The 22,589-nt window shown below is 48.7% G+C and overlaps 1 protein-coding gene across 1 annotated transcript in view; it reads right to left on the bottom strand.

Moving 5' to 3' along the window:
- LOC116941727 (phospholipid-transporting ATPase ABCA1) overlaps window positions 1-22,589 on the bottom strand; it is a 63,005-nt gene that overhangs the window by 2,862 nt on the left and 37,554 nt on the right. The window contains exons 32-52 of the mRNA XM_076067189.1: window positions 22,072-22,196; window positions 20,694-20,792; window positions 20,091-20,280; window positions 19,361-19,455; window positions 15,132-15,164; window positions 14,125-14,230; window positions 12,909-12,983; window positions 11,822-11,991; window positions 11,440-11,617; window positions 10,606-10,721; window positions 8,372-8,519; window positions 7,528-7,651; window positions 6,971-7,100; window positions 6,430-6,550; window positions 5,467-5,529; window positions 4,282-4,388; window positions 3,512-3,653; window positions 2,890-3,024; window positions 1,983-2,086; window positions 1,556-1,648; window positions 506-893 (exon numbers count right to left, since the gene is read on the bottom strand). Of these exons, the coding sequence (XP_075923304.1) occupies window positions 506-893; window positions 1,556-1,648; window positions 1,983-2,086; window positions 2,890-3,024; window positions 3,512-3,653; window positions 4,282-4,388; window positions 5,467-5,529; window positions 6,430-6,550; window positions 6,971-7,100; window positions 7,528-7,651; window positions 8,372-8,519; window positions 10,606-10,721; window positions 11,440-11,617; window positions 11,822-11,991; window positions 12,909-12,983; window positions 14,125-14,230; window positions 15,132-15,164; window positions 19,361-19,455; window positions 20,091-20,280; window positions 20,694-20,792; window positions 22,072-22,196 (2,742 nt within the window). The remainder of the gene's footprint in view (window positions 1-505; window positions 894-1,555; window positions 1,649-1,982; window positions 2,087-2,889; window positions 3,025-3,511; window positions 3,654-4,281; window positions 4,389-5,466; window positions 5,530-6,429; window positions 6,551-6,970; window positions 7,101-7,527; window positions 7,652-8,371; window positions 8,520-10,605; window positions 10,722-11,439; window positions 11,618-11,821; window positions 11,992-12,908; window positions 12,984-14,124; window positions 14,231-15,131; window positions 15,165-19,360; window positions 19,456-20,090; window positions 20,281-20,693; window positions 20,793-22,071; window positions 22,197-22,589) is intronic.

The following is a 22,589-nucleotide window of genomic DNA, read 5'->3' as shown; positions in this document are numbered from 1 at the left end:
ACGTGTTGCGGTAAGCTAACACCTGCTGCGGTAAGCTAACACCTGTTGCGGTTAGCAAGGGCCCACTGCGGTTAGCTCGCATCTATCCTGGCTAGCTAGCACCTGTCGCGGTTAGCACGTGCTTTTTGGTGGTTAGCTAGGGTATCTTGCAGTAAGATAGCACCTGTAGATGTTAGCTACGACTATTAGCTTCAGTTGCATTAGCTAGGTGTCTTGTAGTTAGCTAGTGCCTGTTAGCTAGCTTCTTTTGCAATTGGCAAGCATCTGTTGTAATTAGCTATTTCCCGTTGAAATTGGCTAGCATCTGTTGTGGTTAGCTAGTGCCTGTTAGCTAGCTCCTCTTGCAATTTGCTAGCATCTGTTGCAATTAGCTCGCTCCTGTTCGGTAGCAACTTTTGCAACTGGCAAGCTTCTGTTGCGGTTAACGAACTCCTGTTAGCTATCTCCTGCTGCAACTGGCTAGCATCGATTGCCGGTGAGCCAGTGACCTGTCACGCATTCTGACCTGGTCCAGCGTGGTCTGCGACACGGAGAAGTCGGCGATGCCCAGCTGCTGCTGGTTCTCTGATAGCGCCGTGAAGATGGTGGAGAGAGTGGTGCACGCGGAGGCCGTGGCACCCGCAGAGGTGCCACTCGCGCCGTGAGTCGTGATGGCGCCCGGCAAGTGGAAGTACATGGTGCGGTGGTGGCGCTCGCGCAACTCCGTGCGTGGGAATCGCTTGCACACATACTCCGCCACTCGCGTTGCAGCAGCAGCAGCGGCGGCGACGGCGGCAGCGGGGTCAGCAGCTGCAGCATCGGCAGTATCTGCGGCAGCAGGATCCGCGGTAACAGCAGCAGCAGGAGGAGTGCCAGCAGCGAGCCGTATCACCAGAGTGTGCCCTTCGCCAAAGCTACGGTTAATGGGAGATGAAGGGGTAGGAACAGTGAGTGTTGTCGAGTCCACCTGACATCGTGGTTCACTTAACCCGGCACAAGCACCGCATCAACTTCGTAGGGAATAGCGACAACTTGTTTATTTGTGTACGTATGTGTATGTGTGTGTTCTGGGACCGCCTTAATAGGTGCTCGCTAACAGCACTTGCCCCCAACAGACTGTTTAAAGGCTATCACGAGTGTAGCGGATAGCGCGCTTCGCTAGGAACCGAGCAACTCGAGTTTGATTCCCGCTCATGGCCACCAACACCAGTGCTGATTATTTGAGCCGGTGTTGGGCCTCCCCTCGGTCGACTCAGCTTAAAATGAGTACCTGGTGCGGTGTGGTGCTGGTCACGCACTCCCCCCCATGTGCCGTGTCAACCACAGGTGCTCACTAACAGCACTTGTCCTAATAGTCTGTTAAGGATATAGGGATCATTTTATTTGTATGTATATAATATATTGTGTGTGTGCATGCATGTACATGTATTTGTGTGTGCAGGGGTATTTCCCGACGAACGAGCGGTTCCGTTCCTGAGACACGTCGGGGACTGGCAGTATGTGTATGTATGTACATGTATTTACCTATATGTACATGTACGTACATGTACTTCTTTGTGTGTGTGTGTATGCTCACCGTGTCTTGATGTGCTGGACGCTGCCCAGGCACCTGAACGTTCCGCTCACCATGATGGCCATGCGTGTGCACAGAGATTCACACTCCTCCATGCTGCACACACACACACACACGTGTACACACATACACACATTGGTACAATCACATACTCGTATACACATATATACAAAGACACAGATCCCCCTCAATGCAAACATTTCCACAGACCAGCCAGTCCCTCACCCCAGTTGACCAAACACGTTCGTTCACTTATCACGTGAACATTTATAGTGGCCAAACACTTTAAGCGCGTGATGTCGATTATAAGTGTGGACGGAAAAGCCGGAGGACCCGGAGGAAAATCCACGCGACCACCACGGGGGAGAGACAGAGAGACACCGCAAACACCAACATGCAAGCACACTGCTGCTGCTGCCACCCGCGGTACCTGTGAGATGTGAGCACCACCGACCGGCCCGCTTGCACGATGGCCAGAATGCAGTTCCACAGGAAGCGCCGAGCTTTGGGGTCCATGCCCGTCGTGGGTTCATCCTGCACGCGGTCACCAGAACCAGAATCTTTATTTAGACTTCAGGAGGAATCCGATGAGCTATGAAGCTCTTTTTCATAGATGTCCAGTAGGGGGAGGGGCGGGTCGGCAAGTTACAACAGCAAACAATACAAAACAATGAATGAGTGCAAAATTAGGGAAAAAGCGCAAAGCAAGTGACTAAATCTAAAAGCATAATACATTCATTAATTATCAAGCCTGGACAAAGCAGAAAAACAACCCCAGACCACGCCAAGATAACACACAGGTCCTCAATGAAATGGCATTAATATTGAACTATCGATACACAGGTAAGGACAACAGTTACCAGACGTTCATAATGGTCGAGCTAGGCTCATAATGGCTGGAGCAGGTTCACAATGGCCACCTAAGGATCACACACTGATCCTTCACATTGGCCTCTGCTGACTTTCTGGGTTTGAGCCCTCAGTCTTGGCGTCCATCCCAGGAGTATATCGAATTCAAAATGGCCATGTTGGGTTTGTGATGGCCGTGTTACGTCCGCGATGGCTGTCTTGGTTTCATGACTGGCCGTGTTGGGTTCATTCTAATCGTGTTTTACATTCGTTAAAGCTGGGTCTGGTTAATACTGCTGTTCGGTTCACAATAGCCATATTCGGTTTACAGTACAGTGGCCAAACCAGGTTTGTAATGACCATATCAAGCACTGAGCCAGCCAGCACCGCTGAGACCCTGAGTTCGAATCCTGATCCGAATCCTCGCACCCGCTGTGTCTCTCTCTCCCTGCATCCGCCTCTCTTGCTAGGTTCATAATGGCTGGTACCAGGAAGACGAGGGGAGGGTTGCCGATGAGAGCGATGGCGGTGGAGAGCTTGCGCTTGTTGCCTCCGCTGTATGAGCCGGCGGAACGATCGGCGATGTAGATGAGGCCCAGCGTGGACACCGCCCATTCAACCACCTACAGCGCGCTCACAACAAATACAAATATCCCTCGTTTGTGTGGCCTTCACAGACTGTTGGGGCAAGTTCTGTTAGCGAGCAGCACCTATGAAGGCTGGCACGGTACACGAGGGGGTGGGTGGCCAGCACCATGCCCGACCGCCTTTGTCTCTCCAGTGGCGCTGATTACACACTCCACCAGGTACTCATCTGAGGATGAGTCGACCTTTGGGAGGAGGCCCAGAACCAGTTCAAATTATTGCCACACAACACTCAGTCAACCACCTCTAGCGCCACACATCAAACTGTGGTGGTGGTGGCAGTGGTGGCGTTGGCGGTGATGATGGTTTTATTCATGTTACTTTTGCTACTGCTGCTGATGATGATTATAGTTCTGTTGTTGACAGTGATCATGATGGTGATGATGTTGATGATGAGCGTAAGGATGATGGCGATGATGAGTGTTAGGACGATGACGGTAAGGACAATGGTGGCAGCGTGCTCACCCTCTCGAGGTCCTCCTCCCTCACCCCGCGCAAGCGAGCGTACAGCTGGAGGTGCTCCCGGCCCGTGAGCAGCTCATCGGTCCCGTCGAACTGGGGGCAGTAGCCCAGGCGGCTCTGAACCGAACTCAGCTGAGACAGAATGCTGCACCAAAGACAAAGACCCCCCCCCCCCCCGTATTGCTTTTAACGGACTGTTGGGGCGAGTGGTGTTAGCGAGCACCTATGAAGGCCGCCATGGTGCACGAGGTGGGTGTGGTAGCCAACACTGGACCGGCCGCCTGTATCTCTTCAGTGTGGATGTTTACACACTGCACCAGGTACTCATTTAAAGTTGAGTGGAACTCGGGGAGGCCCAGGACCGGTTCAGATGGTGTTGGCAATGAGTGGGATTCGAACTCGGGTCACTGGGTCCGTAGCGGGGCACGCTAACTGCTGCGCCACCGCTCCCCATTCATATATTCATACATACACGCATACATGCATTAAACATGGACACATGCATTCACCCACAAATACATATATGTACACACACAATCCCATATACACTCAGATGCAGCAAACCAGATGTATTTAAATCATGTGATTGAGGTCATCCTATAGGAGGCTCAGTTCCGGTTGAGATAATCACCGGTGTTGGCCGTGAGCGGGAATCGAACTCGGGTTGCCGGCTTCGTAGCGCAGTGTGCAAACCACGGCGCCGCTGCCCCCATTCACGCACACACGCGCACCTCGAACTGTTCCGCCTCTAGGTGGGCTCAGACTGAACTAACCTGTAGCCCTCGAGGCGTGCGTCCCCGGCCGTCGCGTGCGTGTCGCCTGTCAGCATGCGGAACGCGCTCGTCTTGCCGGCACCATTCACGCCCAGCAGACCAAAGCACTGGGCAGCCCAACAATCGCAATCCCGTTATCTGCCAACCCCATTATCCGCAAATTGGAAACTCGTAATCCACGAACCCAATTATGCGCAAATTGCAAAACCATTATCCACGTAGCTGATTATTCGCGAATCGCAAACCCATTATCAGAAAACCGTGTTGTCTGTAAATTACGAACCCATTATTCACAAATCCAATTATCCGCAAATCGGAAACTCATTAATTGCACAGATTATCTGCAAATATAATGATTTGCAATCTGAATATGATTTTATGCGAATATTATTGTCGCCAAATCGTGTGCAATTCTAATTTTCTGAAAATTCCTTTCTTATAATTACAGTCATCTGCATATCCCATTATTCACAAATACAATAATCTACAATCCAATAATGAGCAAACCAATGAACCACAACTCTCATTGTGAGGTATATGTAAGTGGGTGTGAGTAAAAATGAGTGTGTGTAAGGGACGGTGTGTATGTATGAAATAGTCGGTGTATAACGGTATGTGTAGGGGTATGTGTATAAGTTTGTAGGGTGTATGTGTAGAGTGAGTGTGTAAGTGTGTAGGGTGTGTGTGTAGGGTGAGAGTGTAAGTGTGAAGGGTGTGTGTGAAGGGGGTGTGTGTAGGGTGTGTGTAAGTGTGTAGGGTGTGTGTGTAGGGTGAGTGTGTGAGTGTGAAGGATGTGTGTGAAGGGGGTGTGTAAAGGGGGTGTGTGTAAGTGTGTAGGGTGTGTGTGTAGGGTGAGTGTGTGAGTGTGTAGGGTGTGTGTGAAGGGGGTGTGTGAAGGGGGTGTGTGTAGGGTGTGTGTGTAGGGTGAGTGTGTGAGTGTGAAGGGTGTGTGTGAAGGGGGTGTGTGAAGGGGGTGTGTGTAGGGTGTGTGTGTGTGTAGGGTGAGTGTGTGAGTGTGAAGGGTGTGTGTGTAAGTGTGTAGGGTGAGTGGGTGAATGGTGTGTGTGTGTAGGGTGTGTGTGTGAGTGTGAAGGGTGTGTGTGAAGGGGGTGTGTGAAGGGGGTGTGTAGGGTGTGTGTGTAAGTGTGTAGGGTGAGTGGGTGAATGGTGTGTGTGTAAGTTCACCTCCCCTGGTCGCACCCCAACGCACATCCTGTCCACAGCCGGAGCACCTTTCTTCTTGTAAACCTAAAACAGAATCAACATCAACACTGTGGTGATGGTAGTGGTGATGCTGATGCTGCTGTCTGATGGTGGTGGTGATGTGCATTGAACTGCCCATATAGGACTCACCACTGTGATCTCTACATTGGGTCAAACTTAACATCTCTTAATGTTCGACGGCTTGTGCACCAGATCTTATTTATTCACGATGTACTTACAAAAAATTCCGCAGACTACCTAATGGATCTCCTCTCTGTTTCAAAGAACAAATTTGACCTTAGGTCTTCGCTCATTTACCAGCTTCACATTCCCTATTGCCGTACAAAAACTGGAGGAAGGGCCTTTGCTATTGATGCCCCCAGGGTCTGGAATGCTATTGCCAATAAACTGCAACTTGAATCACTACCTATGAGATCTTCACTCAAAACTGCTCTAGAGGAGTTGTGCAACCCTAGCTGCCACTGCTATTCAGTGGCTTAAAATATGGCTCTAGATTTTGGTGTTATAATTTATTTATGTAGTTTATTGTTAAAAATTCGGTCACAGTCCCTATGATCACTGTTATATTGCATTCATGGCTTTTATTTTTGGTGATTTCGAAAACGTTTTTTTTGTTTTGGCCATGTTTTTGTTTATTGTAGTACGGAGTTAGACTGATGGCCTTAATCTTAGTTGTCTTGTGGTTGTTGTTGTTATTTGACTTGCATCCCACTGGGATTTTTGCACACAGCGTTGGTGTACGGTGCTATTTCAGGAATATTTTGATATTTTTTTCCTGGATTTTCTGTTTGCACAGTCACATAATCACTTTAAGATGTTTTCTTGTTCATGTTTTTTGTTTGTTGCGGTTGCACCCGATTCAAGAGCCGAATGGCTCACAGGGCTATACCAAATAAATGAACTAACTAACTAACTAAATGTCACCTTTGTGAGTTCGTTGATGGTGAGGATGTCTGTTGATGTGTCTCCCTCCATCACACGTTTCCTCTCCGCAGCAACATCAACATCCTCGTCTGTGATGGGAGGCAGATTCAGCTTCATCGACCTGAATAACATCACAGTCATCAACATCACCATTATCAACATCAACAACATCACTGATACTAACGACATACTATCATTGCAGTCACCACGATCAACAACATCACATCCATCAATACCAGCACCACCATCATCATGATCATTACTACCACTACCATTACCGCCATCAACAAGATGATCGCTCACCATCATCACCACTACCATTATTTCCACCGGGACACTTCCTGTATGTAACATATTGTGATAGCCCCCACAAAGGTGCATCCTCTTATTCAATGCCACCTCCTTTATTTAACCATCGACGACTAAGCGAGTTATCAGAGTATGGGGTGAGGGGCAGGGAGGGGGGGTGAACAAATGGGGGATGGGGCGTGTACCGGGCAACCCCTAAGAGCGCTCAGCCATAACACGGCGGCTGTGTTACCGTGGGCGGATAAAGAAGTTCTTCTGGATGAGCAGCGTGAGGACGATGAAGACGCTGCCCTCAATGAACATCGCGAACAGATTCTTGCCGACCATGTCCCATGACAGCGGCTCCTTGAAGCGGTTCTCACCTGTGTGGAGACACGGGGAGAAAATGTGAGACATGGGGAGACACGCGGAGAGGGGTGAGACACGTGACAACACGCAGAGACATGGGGAGACAGAGATGGGAGAGAAGCAAGGGGACATAGGGAGAGATAGAGACACGGGGAGACACGGGGAGACGAAGAGATGTGGGGAGAAACAGGAGAGATGGGAGATGTGGGGAGCTACAGAGATTAGGGTAGACATGAAGGAGACCCAGTGAGATAGGAGAGAAACAGCATGAGACATAATGTGTGTGCATTATATCGGCCTGCAAGTGTGTACATCATTGTATGTCTATGTGCGTATTTCTATGTGTCTTGTATGTATGTCTGTGTGCAGGCTTATGCATATGTCTGTGTGTGTCTGAGCGTGTATTTTTGTATATTTGTGTGTCTGTCTCTGCGTCTCTACCAAAGCGCTCAGACGCGTCTGCCAGTGCCTGGTTGGTCGCCATGTCTATGAGTCCTCGTCCCAGGCAGAAGTGCGGGAAGATGAGGAGCACGGACTTGAGGATGTCATTGACGCGGGTCAGAGTCTGCGGAGACATGGAGAAACACGGACAGACACGGAGGGAGATGTTTAGAAATGCAGAGAGACACAGTGAGCGAGACACGGGGGAGACAAGAGGCAGATGTGAGATGATACAAGGGAGACGTGGAGAGAGACGTGGAGACACGGGCAAAATATTGGGGAGCGACGAGAGATGTAGGGGGAATGCCAATGTGACACGGAAAGTGGGAGACGTGCGTACCTGCTGGGGAGACACGGGAGGCACGGAGAAACGCGCGAAAAGACACGGTGAGACAGCGAGGCACATGGAGAAACAAGTTGGGACATAAGGGAGACACTGGGAGATGGTCAAATCAAAATGGATTTATCCTCAGAGTTGAAATTTAACCAAATCAAGCACAAAACAAATATGATAAGATGGTTACCGTGTGGGTAATCTCGCTAGACTCGAGCACCTAGTTTTATTCACAGATGGGCTGCAGTTCAAACCCAACCTGGTACCAGCTCAGCTCTCCGACCTCTGAACCTCCCTTCCACTACGGCAATATAATCTTAGACGTCCACCGCCCCCATCGGCATTTATATTCAGCACCAGTCTCGTCTCAGAGGTGTTAGGTCAGCGCCTCCGAGCCACCCAACCTCCTCTGGCAGGAAAGTTGAAGGGGTCTGTGTGAGGAGGGGAGCGAGACAACGGCGACGATGACGCCGTATCGGAGAGGAGGAAGTCGGCTAGTCCCCCACTCACCTCGTCGCCCTTGAAGAGCTCCAGGATGAATGTGGCCATGCTGCCGTTGATGCCGATGAACAAGTTGACGCACGTCAGCACCACGTACGCCGTGCTGGGCACCGTGAACACGAAGGAGGCCGGGTACATGAGCGGCGTGATCGACCACCTGAGAACACACCTCTGATTAGCACGTTTAGCTACGTGCGGTGCGAAAAGCAGGTACATATAGTATCAGCAGCAGTTGCTCCTACGTCCGGTAGTCGCACACGTGTGACAGTACGGGAGTCGGGCCTGTGACGGGTGCAGTGGTTCATGGATTATACTCAAGAAAAATCGATTGTATTCTTACGCCTCAAACCACTCATCTACACCATTGTTTTCTTTTAATTCTTACTCAGAAAACGTCTTTCTCTGAGGGTCCTCCTGCTTTGGTTGGGTCTTTAACAAAGACGGTCACCGCTCGTGTGTTTTCCCGATGTGCTTCTGCCGCCGTCTGGAACGCTCTTCCATCCCGCATTAGGAAGCCACTGGAGCTATGCACTTTTAAATCCTTCCCACCGCACTTCCGATTAGCACGATTGGCTACGTACGTAATGAAATAAGTTCAACGTGCATATGTACGTCTGCACTCACCCGACAATAGCACACGCATGACGGTGCGGGAGTCGGGCGTGCGACGGCAATAGTGGTTCGTCAAGCCGAGAAGCATTGGATCAGCATTCTCGTTGTGCTCCCTTGTCAGTGCCCAGTATTTATTTAATTATCGATCGTTCTCGCGTATTTGGTGCTCTCACTGTGAAAGTCGCGCATAAAAGCATTGGCTAAATAAATAAGCAGAATCAGAATATGTGTTTACACTGGGGGAATCGATGAGCTAGATGTCCTGTCGGGGCGGGTCAGAATGTTACAACAAACAATAAAAACACGCTAAAAGTGCAAAGTATAGGAAAGGTAAGCAAATCATAAAAAAATACAAATAAAATAAAACATAATTTATTTTACCAGGTAAAACATCACTGGGCTATTAGCTTCTTTTTCAGAAGCGACCTGGCCACAAATGATAGCTCAACGAAATGGGTTATCATGTGCACATTTATCGTAGCCAAATAATACAAAGGTACGTTTCCTTTTCCTCTTATTTCCCGTTACTTATTTTCTCTTTTCACCTTTCCCGTTCTTTTCTCTTTTTCCATGCATTAGAGCCTAGACTCAACTCCCCTTCCCGTGGTGTTGCCACGGGTAAAGAGTTGCTCGTCGGTCGTAGCACAAAGTTCTGTTGCTATTAGGGTCTTACCCGAGAGAGAGAGCTGGCCAAATTGATCAAAGGGTTGCCCACAACTTGGCGACGAAAACCAGCTAAGGCGATAACATCACGCAGAGTGTGACATCATCTCATTGTGTGGCTTGGAACGCAATGTTATTCCCGCTAATTAGATACTTGAGGACAAACGCACGCTGGAAAGCGTTACGGAATCCCCTGTACATTGAGCAGTCCACCTACTTAACCTCCTTTTGTTCCTCTCTCAAAGGCTCACCTCTTCTCCACTACCCATTCCCTTCCTCTTCCCTCCTCTCGCCCCTCCACTCCTTCCCATCCCTTCCCTGCCCTTTCGTGACCCCTATGCGCCCTCTGTTACGATCACTCATCCCTCAGCCCTTGCCATCTAAATCACTCTAGTTTATTGCCGCTGTTTAAACTATGTTAAGCGCCTCGAGCTAAGGTGCTCTATAAATATAAAACAAGGTGAGATAAGCCATGCATGAGGGTGATATTTCTCCCTTGTTCGTCACGAGGGAAGCTTCAGGCTTGTGTGGTATCAAACTATAAACTAAACAAGTTTGTATTTTACTAGGTAAGGCCCACTGAGCTATACAGTATATATATTCTTGGTTCTTTCGGTAAAGTCAAGAAAGAACCAAGAATATGAATCCCTGCAGTCACGAAAGCTTTCAATCAAAAACTATACAGTATAGTTCTTTTTCAGGAGCTACCTGGCCACAAATGATAGCTCAACAAAGAGACTCATCACGTGCAAATTTATAGCAGCCAAATACCAGAGGACCCGGAGAAAATTCCACGCATCCGCAGGAAGAGAGAGACACATAAACTCCAAATATACAGCAGGCGTCAGGGTCGGGATCAAACCCAGGACTTCCTGCATACCAGGTGAGGGAGATAACATCTCGCCGCCATGGCGTCCCCATCGTCTAAGGCACACATCTGTGGGGTGTAGCTACGAGGGAAGAGTTACCCGTAGAGCAGCAGCAGGAGGATGAGGGCCGGCAAGTTGCGATCGGAAACGTAGGCCTTCTGCTGGAAGGACAGGAAAATGACCACCACGATGATCGCCGGCAGAATGTAGTTGCACTGCGAAGTGAGGTGGGGGGGGGGGGGGCGGAGGGGGGCATCGAGAATCAAAATGCAATTAAAACAACACTGTCAAACCGGTCCATTACGACAGCCTCTGCTCTAAATTTTGATTTAAAGCTTTCGTGACTGCAGTAATTCATATTCTTAGTTTTTTCGGTAAAGTCAACGTGACTTAGCCTCTGCTCTGTTAGGGCAAAGGTAGTGTGATTTCATATACACTACATCAGAGGGAAGCCTGGTGAGATTCAATGGGAATTAATTACTGATGAGGTGCGTGTGCGTTCGCGGATAATAGCCCCTCACTTGGTCATACCCATTTGTTCTTTGTATTTTTTATTGGGATCGAGTGCCAGGCTATTGTAAATGTTAAGAGCGGATAAGCACCGCCAGGGACAATAAGCCATTACTGTATTATTACACTTCAGGATGGTAAGAAATGGTGAGACGTGGTGGGGGCTTGGGGAGGCCTTTATCCAGTCGTGGACTTACCGTCGCTGACCATGATCATTCTTACTGCTCAGTGTTAATGTCTAAGACTTAGAGAGCCAGCCGTGGCACTTTTAGTATTCTTAGAATTCAGTGTTGATGCCCGAGACTCACACAGCCAAAGGCAATGTTAACATTTCAGTGTCAGTATTCAGTCGCAGTGTAGGGTGCAGAGTCTCAGTCTGGAGTCCCAGTGAAGGGTGCAGAGTGTCCCCTCGCGAATGCTCACCATGTCCCAGGTAATGTTGGCGAGCCAGTAAACGTAGGCGTTGACACCGCTCACGAACTGCAGGTGCTTGGCGTTGGACGCCCGCTCCTGGACGAGGAACACCGCAAAACTCGCCGGGATGAGGGACATGGAGAAGATGACGCAGATGGAAACCATCACGTCCACCGACGACATCAGCCTGGGCACGTGGGAGTGAGACGCAAGGTGTGGGGAAGTGAAGGGAGACCACGTGGGGATGTGAAGGAAGACACGGGAAGGTGATGGGAGAGACACAGGGAGATGGTGAGAACAGGGATATTTTTTTTATTCTTTCACGATCACATTCAAATCTATCGATGTAATCAAACATTTTTGGTTTGTGACGCCGGGAGGGGCGACTCACATGGCGACCTCGGTGAGCTGCTGCTTGGTGAGGTTTAGCGGGTGGTTGTAGGCCGTGATGCCGAACCGACGCGGGTCTTTACCCTCGGGCAGCCGCGCTCGCAGCACCGCGTTGCTCGCGACGTTGATGAAGGCGACGATGGCGTGCCAGCCCTTGTTGTTGAACCAAACCTGCACGCGGAGGACAGAGGCGAAACCGTAAATCATTTCCCGACGTTTGTTGTTCATGGAATAATTTTCACGTAGAATGTAGCAATCGTCAAAGGTGATTTTTTTATTGCTTTTATTGTATTTCAACACGAGCCTGCGAATAGAGCACGAATCACGACATGGGGAGAGGGGGGGGGGCACAGAAATTCCACAGACAGAAGTCCCAAACTCTGTGCTCTTGGGTTTAGAGGAGGGGTGGAGAAATTGGGCTCACTGCCCCACCCCGGTGGGGACGATGAGCGGGAGCATTGAGAGTGGGGGGTTGGTGGGGATAGAAGATAAGGAAGAACTAAAGTGAGGGGGTAGAGGGGATGGGGTGAAGGAGAGGGGGTGTATGTTGAACTTCTTTCGCACCATACGTAGGCAACCGTGCCAATCGGAGGTGTGGTAGACGTACATTATTACACAGTACAGTAATAATGCACATTAATTACTGTAATTTTTATTTTCGCGGGAAACGGTAATAATTACATTATTACTCTGTATTACAATTACATTTTTGCTTTGTTCATGGAATTATTTTCATATAAAGTGTCGTAATAATAAAAAGTTATGAACCGACGTACATTACTTAACTGTAATAATGCATGTACTGTAATTATGGCTGTGTGGGCCTTACCTGATAAAATAAAAAAAAAGTTTAGTTTTTAGTTTAGTATTAGTTACATTATTACTGTGTATTATTTCACAGTAATAGTACAGGGTTTTCAGTATTTGGCTGAGGTACTTTGATAAGAGTACCAGGTTGTTCCTTGTCAAGAGTTTTCATCCAAAACCAGCGGCCTGTCGGTCATCTGATATACTTATATTTGACTCATACTGCTGCAAAACAATGCAGAATGTATATAATATGTTCATAGTTGTGATCCTCATCTCACCTTAACGTTGTCTGTGGGCCCAAGGGCCTGGATGAAGCCCTCTAGGTTAAGTGAGGCTTCCTCTATTGCTGGGCCCTGAAAAGGTTACAAATGTGACACGATCATCATCATCATTATCAATGTCTTTGAATCATTATGATAATCTTCACGTTAATTATGATTGTCTTTGAATCGTCATCATTAGCAGCAGAATAATCTCAGAATCATCATTACTATCATCATCATCACCATCACGAAGATCAACATCATTACGATTGTCAATATCAGAATATTTCATTTATCATCATAATATTGCAGCTTAGTTTATGTAAAAAGTATTGAGCTTAACCCAACGAGTAACCTACCTACTAGATTTACTTGTAACAAACAGTCCTAACTCACACATGAACCACTAACTGTAGCCATAATCCTTACCCTTAATCCTTGATACGAGCCCAGCCTTTACCTATCTCTCCCCTGTGTGGATTGGTGTCAAATCAATGGTTATTATCAGTGTTATAGTTTAGGTATTGGCTTGGGAATGGGTTATGTTCATGAATGTTAGAATGTGAGATATCGGGAGTGTCCGGGTTAGTGTTATATGTTCGTTGAACTTCTTTCGCGCCGTTCGTAGCCAACCATGCTAATCGGAGTTGCGGGGAAAGTACAACAAGTGTTGGGTTTATAATAATAAGTGTTAAGTATCAGGGCTACAGGAGCGTTGAGGCTAGTGCTAGGATTAGTGTCAGGGCTCGTGGTCATGCTTGGTTAGTGTCAGGGCCAGCATTAGTGTTCGAGTGTTGTGTCGTACGTGTGACAGCGTGTGTGTTAGTGTGACAGTGTGAGTTCTACCATGAGAGTGAGTGTCAGCGTGTGTGTTAGTGTGACAGTGTTAGTTCTACCATGAGAGTCAGCGTGTGTGTTAGTGTGACAGTGTTAGTTGTACCATGAGTGTCAGCGTGTGTGTTAGTGTGACAGTGTTAGTTGTACCATGAGTGTCAGCGTGTGTGTTAGTGTGACAGTGATAGTTGTACCATGAGTGTGAGTGTCAGCGTGTGTGTTAGTGTGACAGTGTTAGTTCTACCATGAGAGTGAGTGTCAGCGTGCATGTTAGTGTGGCAGTGTTAGTTCTACCATGAGAGTGAGTGTCAGCGTGCGTGTTAGTGTGGCAGTGTTAGTTCTACCATGAGAGTGAGTGTCAGCGTGCATGTTATTTCCCGGCATCCGTGCCACTCACGGCTGTGATGTTGAGGAACCCCCCTGCCTGCTGGAACAGCCTCCTCAGTGCCGTGGCGTTCACGTCTCTCTGCTCGTTCTTCTGGCCTAGCGAGAAGCCTCCGTACCTTGGGAGGGATACCGACTTGAGTCAGGGCGGTCACATGGATTTCACCGATTACACGGACTCTAGGGTTGGACTCCAGGTCGGGGTCAACTCTACTGCGATGTGTCGCTGGCATCAGCGTCGTCATGGTCATCGTTGCGACCGTTTGTAGCAGCAGCGTCAATGTCAGCATTTGTAGCGGCAGTATCATCAGAAGCTTCATCAGCCTGTAGCATGAGCAGCAGTATCATCATCACCACCATCAACACAACCATCATTATCATGAGCAATCATCAATCACCCATTAATATTATCCTCACGATGATTATAATTATTATCATCATCAAAATTACAATTTAATTCATTACAATTCTTGGGATGATCATCATGACCACCATCATCCATCATTACTATCATCTGCCCACCGCTATCATGATGCAGTTGTCCTACTTAGCCAGACTCACACACTCAGCTCTGTCACCACCTCGGACTCATTGGGGGCGCGCACTATTGCACCTTAGGGCACATTAAATAGGACCGTACCATCCTTTACAGGGAAGAGAGGGTGAAGGTGAGGGGAGCTGGACAGGGCTATACCACTTCTCAAAAGAATACGGGGGGGGGGGGGGTAGATCATTCTACTATGGCTTTAAACACTAAAGGTCTTTTGGCATCTTCTGGTCTAACACCGTTTTGAGACTAGGCTCAAAAGAAAGCTGTCTCTGGTGTGGACCAATCAGTTTAAAAGACAATGCATATATTATCAGAGTATGTTTTGTTTGCATTGTGGTTAATGCAGACATGATTCCTTGTAAAAGGTTATAGTTTGGTGTTTTAACATCTTAACACCTGTTTCGTTGCCAGAAGAAAAGAGGGAAAACCTATTCTCACTAAAGGACTGCTATACTACTCCGAGCTCACACCTCGGCTCGTTGACCCAATATTTCCTCGTTAGGCTGAAGCAATGGAATAAAAAAAGGGAAATAAACAAACAACAGATTAGGCATAAAGTTGTAATGTGTAATTAAGCACAAAGGACTGGTGATCCCTAGAGATGGACTCCCCCCCACTGGTGATCCCTAGAGATGGACTCCCCCCTACCAGTGATCCCTAGAGATGGACTCCCCCCTACCAGTGATCCCTAGAGATGGACTCCTCCCTACCAGTGATCCCGAGAGATGGACTGCCCCCCACTGGTGATCTCTAGAGATGGACTGCCCCCCACTGGTGATCCCTAGAGATGGACTGCCCCCCACTGGTGATCCCTAGAGATGGACTGCCCCCCACTGGTGATCCCTAGAGATGGACTCCCCCCACTGGTGATCCCTAGAGATGGACTGCCCCCCACTGGTGATCCCTAGAGATGGACTGCCCCCCAATGGTGATCCCTAGAGATGGACTCCCCCCACTGGTGATCCCTAGAGATGGACTCCCCCCACTGGTGATCCCTAGAGATGGACTCCCCCCCACTGGTGATCCCTAGAGATGGACTGCCCCCACTGGTGATCCCTAGAGATGGACTCCCCCCCACTGGTGATCCCTAGAGATGGACTGCCCCCACTGGTGATCCCTAGAGATGGACTGCCCCCCACTGGTGATCCCTAAAGATGGACTCCCCCCCCACTGGTGATCCCTAGAGATGGACTCCCCCCCACTGGTGATCCCTAGAGATGGACTCCCCCCCACTGGTGATCCCTAGAGATGGACTGCCCCCACTGGTGATCCCTAGAGATGGACTCCCCCCCCACTGGTGATCCCTAGAGATGGACTCCCCCCCACTGGTGATCCCTAGAGATGGACTCCCCCCCACTGGTGATCCCTAGAGATGGACTCCTCCCCACTGGTGATCCCTAGAGATGGACTCCCCCCCACTGGTGATCCCTAGAGATGGACTGCCCCCCAATGGTGATCCCTAGAGATGGACTCCCCCCCACTGGTGATCCCTAGAGATGGACTCCCCCCCACTGGTGATCCCTAGAGATGGACTCCCCCCCACTGGTGATCCCTAGAGATGGACTCCCCCCACTGGTGATCCCTAGAGATGGACTCCCCCCCACTGGTGATCCCTAGAGATGGACTGCTCCCACTGGTGATCCCTAGAGATGGAATCCCCCCACTGGTGATCCCTAGAGATGGACTCCCCCCCACTGGTGATCCCTAGAGATGGACTGCCCCCACTGGTGATCCCTAGAGATGGACTCCCCCCCACTGGTGATCCCTAGAGATGGACTGCCCCCACTGGTGATCCCTAGAGATGGACTGCCCCCACTGGTGATCCCTAGAGATGGACTCCCCCCACTGGTGATCCCTAGAGATGGACTGCCCCCACTGGTGATCCCTAGAGATGGACTGCCCCCCACTGGTGATCCCTAGAGATGGACTCCCCCCCCACTGGTGATCCCTAGTGATGGACTGCCCCCACTGGTGATCCCTAGAGATGGACTCCCCCCCACTGGTGATCCCTAGAGATGGACTGCCCCCACTGGTGATCCCTAGAGATGGACTCCCCCCCACTGGTGATCCCTAGAGATGGACTGCCCCCATTGGTGATCCCTAGAGATGGACTCCCCCCCACTGGTGATCCCTAGAGATGGACTGCCCCCCACTGGTGATCCCTAGAGATGGACTCCCCCCACTGGTGATCCCTAGAGATGGACTGCCCCCCACTGGTGATCCCTAGAGATGGACTCCCCCCCACTGGTGATCCCTAGAGATGGACTGCCCCCCACTGGTGATCCCTAGAGATGGACTGCCCCCCACTGGTGATCCCTAGAGATGGACTGCCCCCACTGGTGATCCCTAGAGATGGACTGCCCCCACTGGTGATCCCTAGAGATGGACTCCCCCCACTGGTGATCCCTAGAGATGGACTGCCCCCACTGGTGATCCCTAGAGATGGACTGCCCCCACTGGTGATCCCTAGAGATGGACTGCCCCCACTGGTGATCCCTAGAGATGGACTCACCCCCACTGGTGATCCCTAAAGATGGACTGCCCCCCACTGGTGATCCCTAGTGATGGACTCCCCCCCCCCACTGGTGATCCCTAGAGATGGACTCCCCCCCACTGGTGATCCCTAGAGATGGACTGCCCCCCACTGAGTGATCCCTAGAGATGGACTGCCCGCCATAGAAATGTGGAAGTTCTACTGTCAGCTCCAGTGGCACCATTGGAGATGACCGTCGCTTCACGTTTCACGTACAAGCGGTGAGACAATTTGCTTTGAAATTTTTGACGTAACTTTGCACCCACAATCGTTTGTAGGCCAATGTACAAGTTTGTTATTGAAGCTAATGGTGAATTGTATGAATACCCTTTTACAATGCTTTTGTAGTGACATCACGGGATGTCACTGTGCAGTGCCGGCCCTAGAGGGGCACGGCGTGCGGGTTAACAACATCGCAGACACCACTATGATGTGGGTGTAGTACTGGCCCTAGAGAGTCACGGCGTGCGATGTAACGACATCACAGACACCACTATGATGTGGGTGTAGTACCGGCCCTAGAGAGTCACGGCGTGCGATGTAACGACATCACAGACACCACTATGGTGTGGGTGTAGTACCGGCCCTAGAGAGTCACGGTGTGTGATGTAATGACATCACGGACACCACTATGGTGTGGGTGTAGTATCGGCCCTAGAGAGTCACGGTGTGTGATGTAATGACATCACAGACACCACTATGATGTGGGTGTAGTACCGGCCCTAGAGGGGCTCGGTCAGCACTGATTGATAGCGCTGGATGGCAACACGCTTGGTGTGCAGTGCCAACACTACAGGATAGGGTGTGGAAGTGCCGATCGTAGGAAAGGGGTTACTGAGGGCCACGCACTCTGGTTGACCCGAGAGGACATGTGACCAGTTAAGTCTACAAAGGGCCCCCAAGTGGGGGCTAGGGGTGGTCACGTGGTCGAGGTCCAGATCCTGCTCGAGGATTCTGGAAGGTGGTCGTGGCCAAGGGCGGAGCCAGCCACGCCCAGAGGATATAAGCCAGGTCCCCCAGAGGGACCGGCGTTGTTGTTCATCCTGAAGAAATCTTCGTCTACGTTCTACGTTCTCCGAGTCTCCAACACGTGGACCTGGACCCGAGCTGTGGTCCCGGTCCGTAGTAGCAGTTACGTTGTAATTAGTGTAGTTAGCCTGGTGGTCACCACCTGGTTAACTACACCAGTTATGTTGTAATTAGTGTAGTTAGCCTGGTGGTCACCACCCGGTTAACTACACCAGTTACATTGTAATTAGTGTAGTTAGCCTGGTGGTCACCACCATAGGTTGTTATTCTGTTAAGGGGCAGTTACCCCGTGTGTTGGTGTTAAATAAATGTGTTGCCTCCAAGTATACGTCTGCGACTCAGTTGAACCCACTACACTTTTGTTGGCCCTGTGTGGGTTTTTTTTTACAATGGATTACAAAGCCACCTCTATCAAAACAATATTTGTTGGCTTTTATACCTTTTTGCCAATTATGTCACTTCATTTGGAAATTCTTTTCTTATACTTCGCTGAGCCTTCAAGATCCCTTTTGAGTCCTCGTCACATGTTTTGCCAACAAGCTAAATTATTGTCGAGAAATTTTTGTTTTGAGTCTTTACATATTTTTGTAATTGATCCTGAATCAGAATCATGATTCAAGCAAGCAAGCAAGCAAGCCTTACTCTGCTGATGTATAAACTAAAAGACTGCTACAGTTTACTTTCTTTTTGATAAGCATTAAACAAAGACGGTCACTGCATCGCGTGCTGTCAGATGTGCTTCTCAGGCTGTCTAGAATGCTCTTCCTTCCGATATTATGAAGCCACACTTTTAAATCTAAATTGAAAACGAATTTCTTTAGAACTGCTTTTTATGTTTACATTTTTGTCCTTCCCGTGCACCTCCGATTAGCACGGTTGACTATGTATAGTGTGAAAAAAGTTGAACAACATGCATACATAAAATCTTTGCTCGTATTGAAACGCTGCTGAGATTATGCACTCCCAGAAGGCCGTGTAGATGATTGGTGGTGTAAGAAATACTTTTATTATTCATGCAGAGAGACGAATAGATGAAGGAGACATATTGTCCTCTCACTTATATTGTTATTTATATTCTTCATATAAATGCAAATTATTATTTTCCGCATGAGGACGTATGCTTTGTGAGTGCCAAACCTCTTCTCTATGAAGTCAGCGTAGGACTTTACGAGATAGTCACTAATATTTCTCCCGGTCAGGTTCTGAAGGGTGTCCGTGGTGCTTTGCAGCATCTGAGAGGGAGGGGAAACGGTGAAAGAGACCACAACCGCGGGTATCATGCTCCCTGTCGCGCACCGACTCTTGTTGAGCAAGACGCCGCGGCACCCATGGTGCACTGCACCTCGTGACCTCGCTGAAGCGCTGTCTCCAACTTTATTTAATTTTCTACCTACGTGACTTTACCGAAAGAACCAAAGAGTATGGATCCCTGCAGTCACGAAAACTTCAAATCTAGATTGTCTCCCACAATGCACCGCGTTTGGTTATTGAGTTGCATTCAAAGATATGGTGTTCATACTCTGTGGTCTTTTGGAATGAGACGAAAAAAAACAAATACAGAACCTACGAAAGAGATAATACAAACGGGACGGAACAAGACAGTACGGATAGACAATACAGATGAGACAAAACAGAATAGATTCTTTAACCTAATCGTGTCTCTGTATTCTGAGAAAGCAATTAATCATGACATAGGAAGGAGGGGTGACTCGTGACATGCCTCTCTGTTTAGACACGGGTAGGACGAGGTTCAATTATGAGGACAATCATCTGAAAACTGGAGGCAAATATTGAGAAGGGAGTTCAATAGAGGCCTTCATTAAGAGAGCGGTAGTTTAGCTGAAGACTCGGCTAAACCTCGTCTTGCCTGTGGGGGTGGTAGTCCTCCGGCTCCCGGCGGGCAATCAGGCAGCATGGTGAGCCGCTCCGGAGTGCTGCACCGGCAGCTCGGGGAGGGGTCCTCGAATGTCCAGTTGCCCTCATTTAGGGCATCTACGGCAGCTTGAGATGCCTGAGGAGTCTCCCACACGGGCATCCGAGGTTGGCATGGAAGGTTCCTGTAAAATATCAGATTTTAATTTGTGGAATAAAATTAAAAATGACGTGCCACACAAACGCACGGATAATGTTTCCAACAACAGCTTGGCTAATTGATATCACCAGCCCTCAATGCCTTCAGGATTGTGAATATATTTGTCATAAGCACTGCCTGATGACAAAGAATGTGGATCAGAGTGTGTAAGTACATTAAGAGGCATGGAGACGTGCATATTTGGAATTACACTGATAGAAACACATACATTAGAAAACATACGTAGATGTGAGACGTAATTTTGACCATTAACCACAGGTGTCTGACACCCAGATTCGAACAGAGGATCTCGGCGGTGTTCACTCGGTGCCTCTGACATGACCACTATGAACCCCTCAGCCACGTGACTGCAGGTGTGCCGGGGCGATAGGTACTCACGGAATGCTGTATCCTATCATGCACCGCGTGCCGAGCCCGGGTGGGTCTAGGATCGCGGCGACAAGCTTCTGCGTTGTCAGGTCGTTGGGGGCATCATCGCTGCAAATATATGGGAAAAGTTTACCAAGTCGTTAAACAAAACACAAAAACAATCATCAACAATGTGGAATCTTTTTTCATGAGAGCCTCGGTGAATCTCAAGATGGTCAGTCAGGGGGGTCCTCCTGCCCTGGTTGGGTCTTTAACAAAGATGGTCACCGCATCATGCGCTTTCAGATGCGCGATGCGGCCTTCTGGAACGCTCTTTCTTCCGATATTAGGAAGCCACTGGAGCTAAGCACTTTTAAATGATCACCTAGATTGAAAACTCATTTCTGTAGAACTACTTTTTGTGTTTAGTTTGTTTTCTTCCCCATACCTCCGATTAGCACAGTTGGCTATGTACGGTGCAAAAGAAGTTCACCATGTAAATACATTTTTCAGAAGTACAGTAATACCCCGATTAACGTCCCCCCCTTTAACCGCTTCATACCACTACCTGATTTGCATCGTCTCAACCCCCTCGTCGCTGACAGCATCATCCGTCATTCCTCTTGCCTCGGCCTTTGCCTCCACCTACCCACTAAACTACTTTAATTTAAGTCGTTTCGATATTCGTCACACCTTTCAGGAGGAACGCATCCCTGACGTAAACCGGGGTATTACTGTAACTTGCTTAGTGTGGGAGGACATTGGAGTATTCTTATGAAATCCACCCTTTGAGATGTTTGGCCGATTCCTTTTAAAAGGAAGACATCATGAAAATAACATATGGCTCTTCTCTGTATGTATGTATGTTGAACATTTTCGCACTGTACGTAGCCAACCGTGCTAATCGGAGGTGTGAAGGACAACAAAAAGAAAGGACAACAAGATAAACACAAAAAGTGGTTCTAAATAAATTAGTTTTCAATTTAGATGTAAAATAAATTTAGATTAGTAGCTATACCACACTGACCAGCATGGCGAAGTTTGGTCAAACAACCCCGACATGATCAATGTGGCCTGGGGGAGGTCTTTATCCAGCAACCGATTGTCAAAAGGCTATAAATTGTGATCATTACTACGATATATATACTATTAATTAGAAACCGGAAAAGGAGGAAGACCTCACAGATGGCTTGACAACATCAGAGATTGGTGCCAGAAAGATGTGACACTGCTTGAGCATATTGGCAGAAGAGGAAAGTCGAAACAAAAATAACGAAATGTACAGTGGACACCTAAGGACCATCCGATGGTGACGATGAAGACAATTCATTAATGTGAATGTCCACGCGTGTGCGGGCACGCGCGCGGATGTTGTGGCGTTGGCTTTGGCCGTCGCGCGCTCGCCAACCTGTAGAAGGTGAACTGCTCCGGGTACATCCAGGGCTGCAGCTCGAGCTCCGGGTAATCGGCGAACGGAGGAACGATCATTGTAAAGACGAGAGCCAGACACACGAAGACGGCGGGAAGAATGATCTGCACGCAGCATGGTCATCATCATCATCGTCGTTAAAGGCAGCAATCTCGATTATCGGAATTCGAAGTTTATTGACCAACTGAGTAAAGCCCATTGAGCTAAAAGGATAACTTGGTCGGCAGAGCATTCCACCACTGTCATCATCATTGTCGCCATCGACAAAAGAGTAGCCGGTCTTATTTCTGGGCTAACAATATCATGATATATTATTAGCGACATCATCATCACTAGCATGTGTATCAGCAGCAGTAAAGTTAGTGAAATCGTTCATAATGATAATTTCATTTTATATAACGTCATTCATGCAAACTGCATCCCACAATGCTGTATAATAATTATATCCATAGTGTAATCACATTCAGGGCTATTTCAATTATCATTGTTGGAATCAT

Source organism: Petromyzon marinus, chromosome 1 (assembly GCF_048934315.1).
Source record: "Petromyzon marinus isolate PM22_M1 ecotype Great Lakes invasive population chromosome 1, UKy_Petmar_22M1.pri1.0, whole genome shotgun sequence".
Classification (NCBI taxonomy): Eukaryota; Metazoa; Chordata; class Hyperoartia; order Petromyzontiformes; family Petromyzontidae; genus Petromyzon; species Petromyzon marinus.
This window is presented reverse-complemented; position numbering and strand designations above follow the sequence as displayed.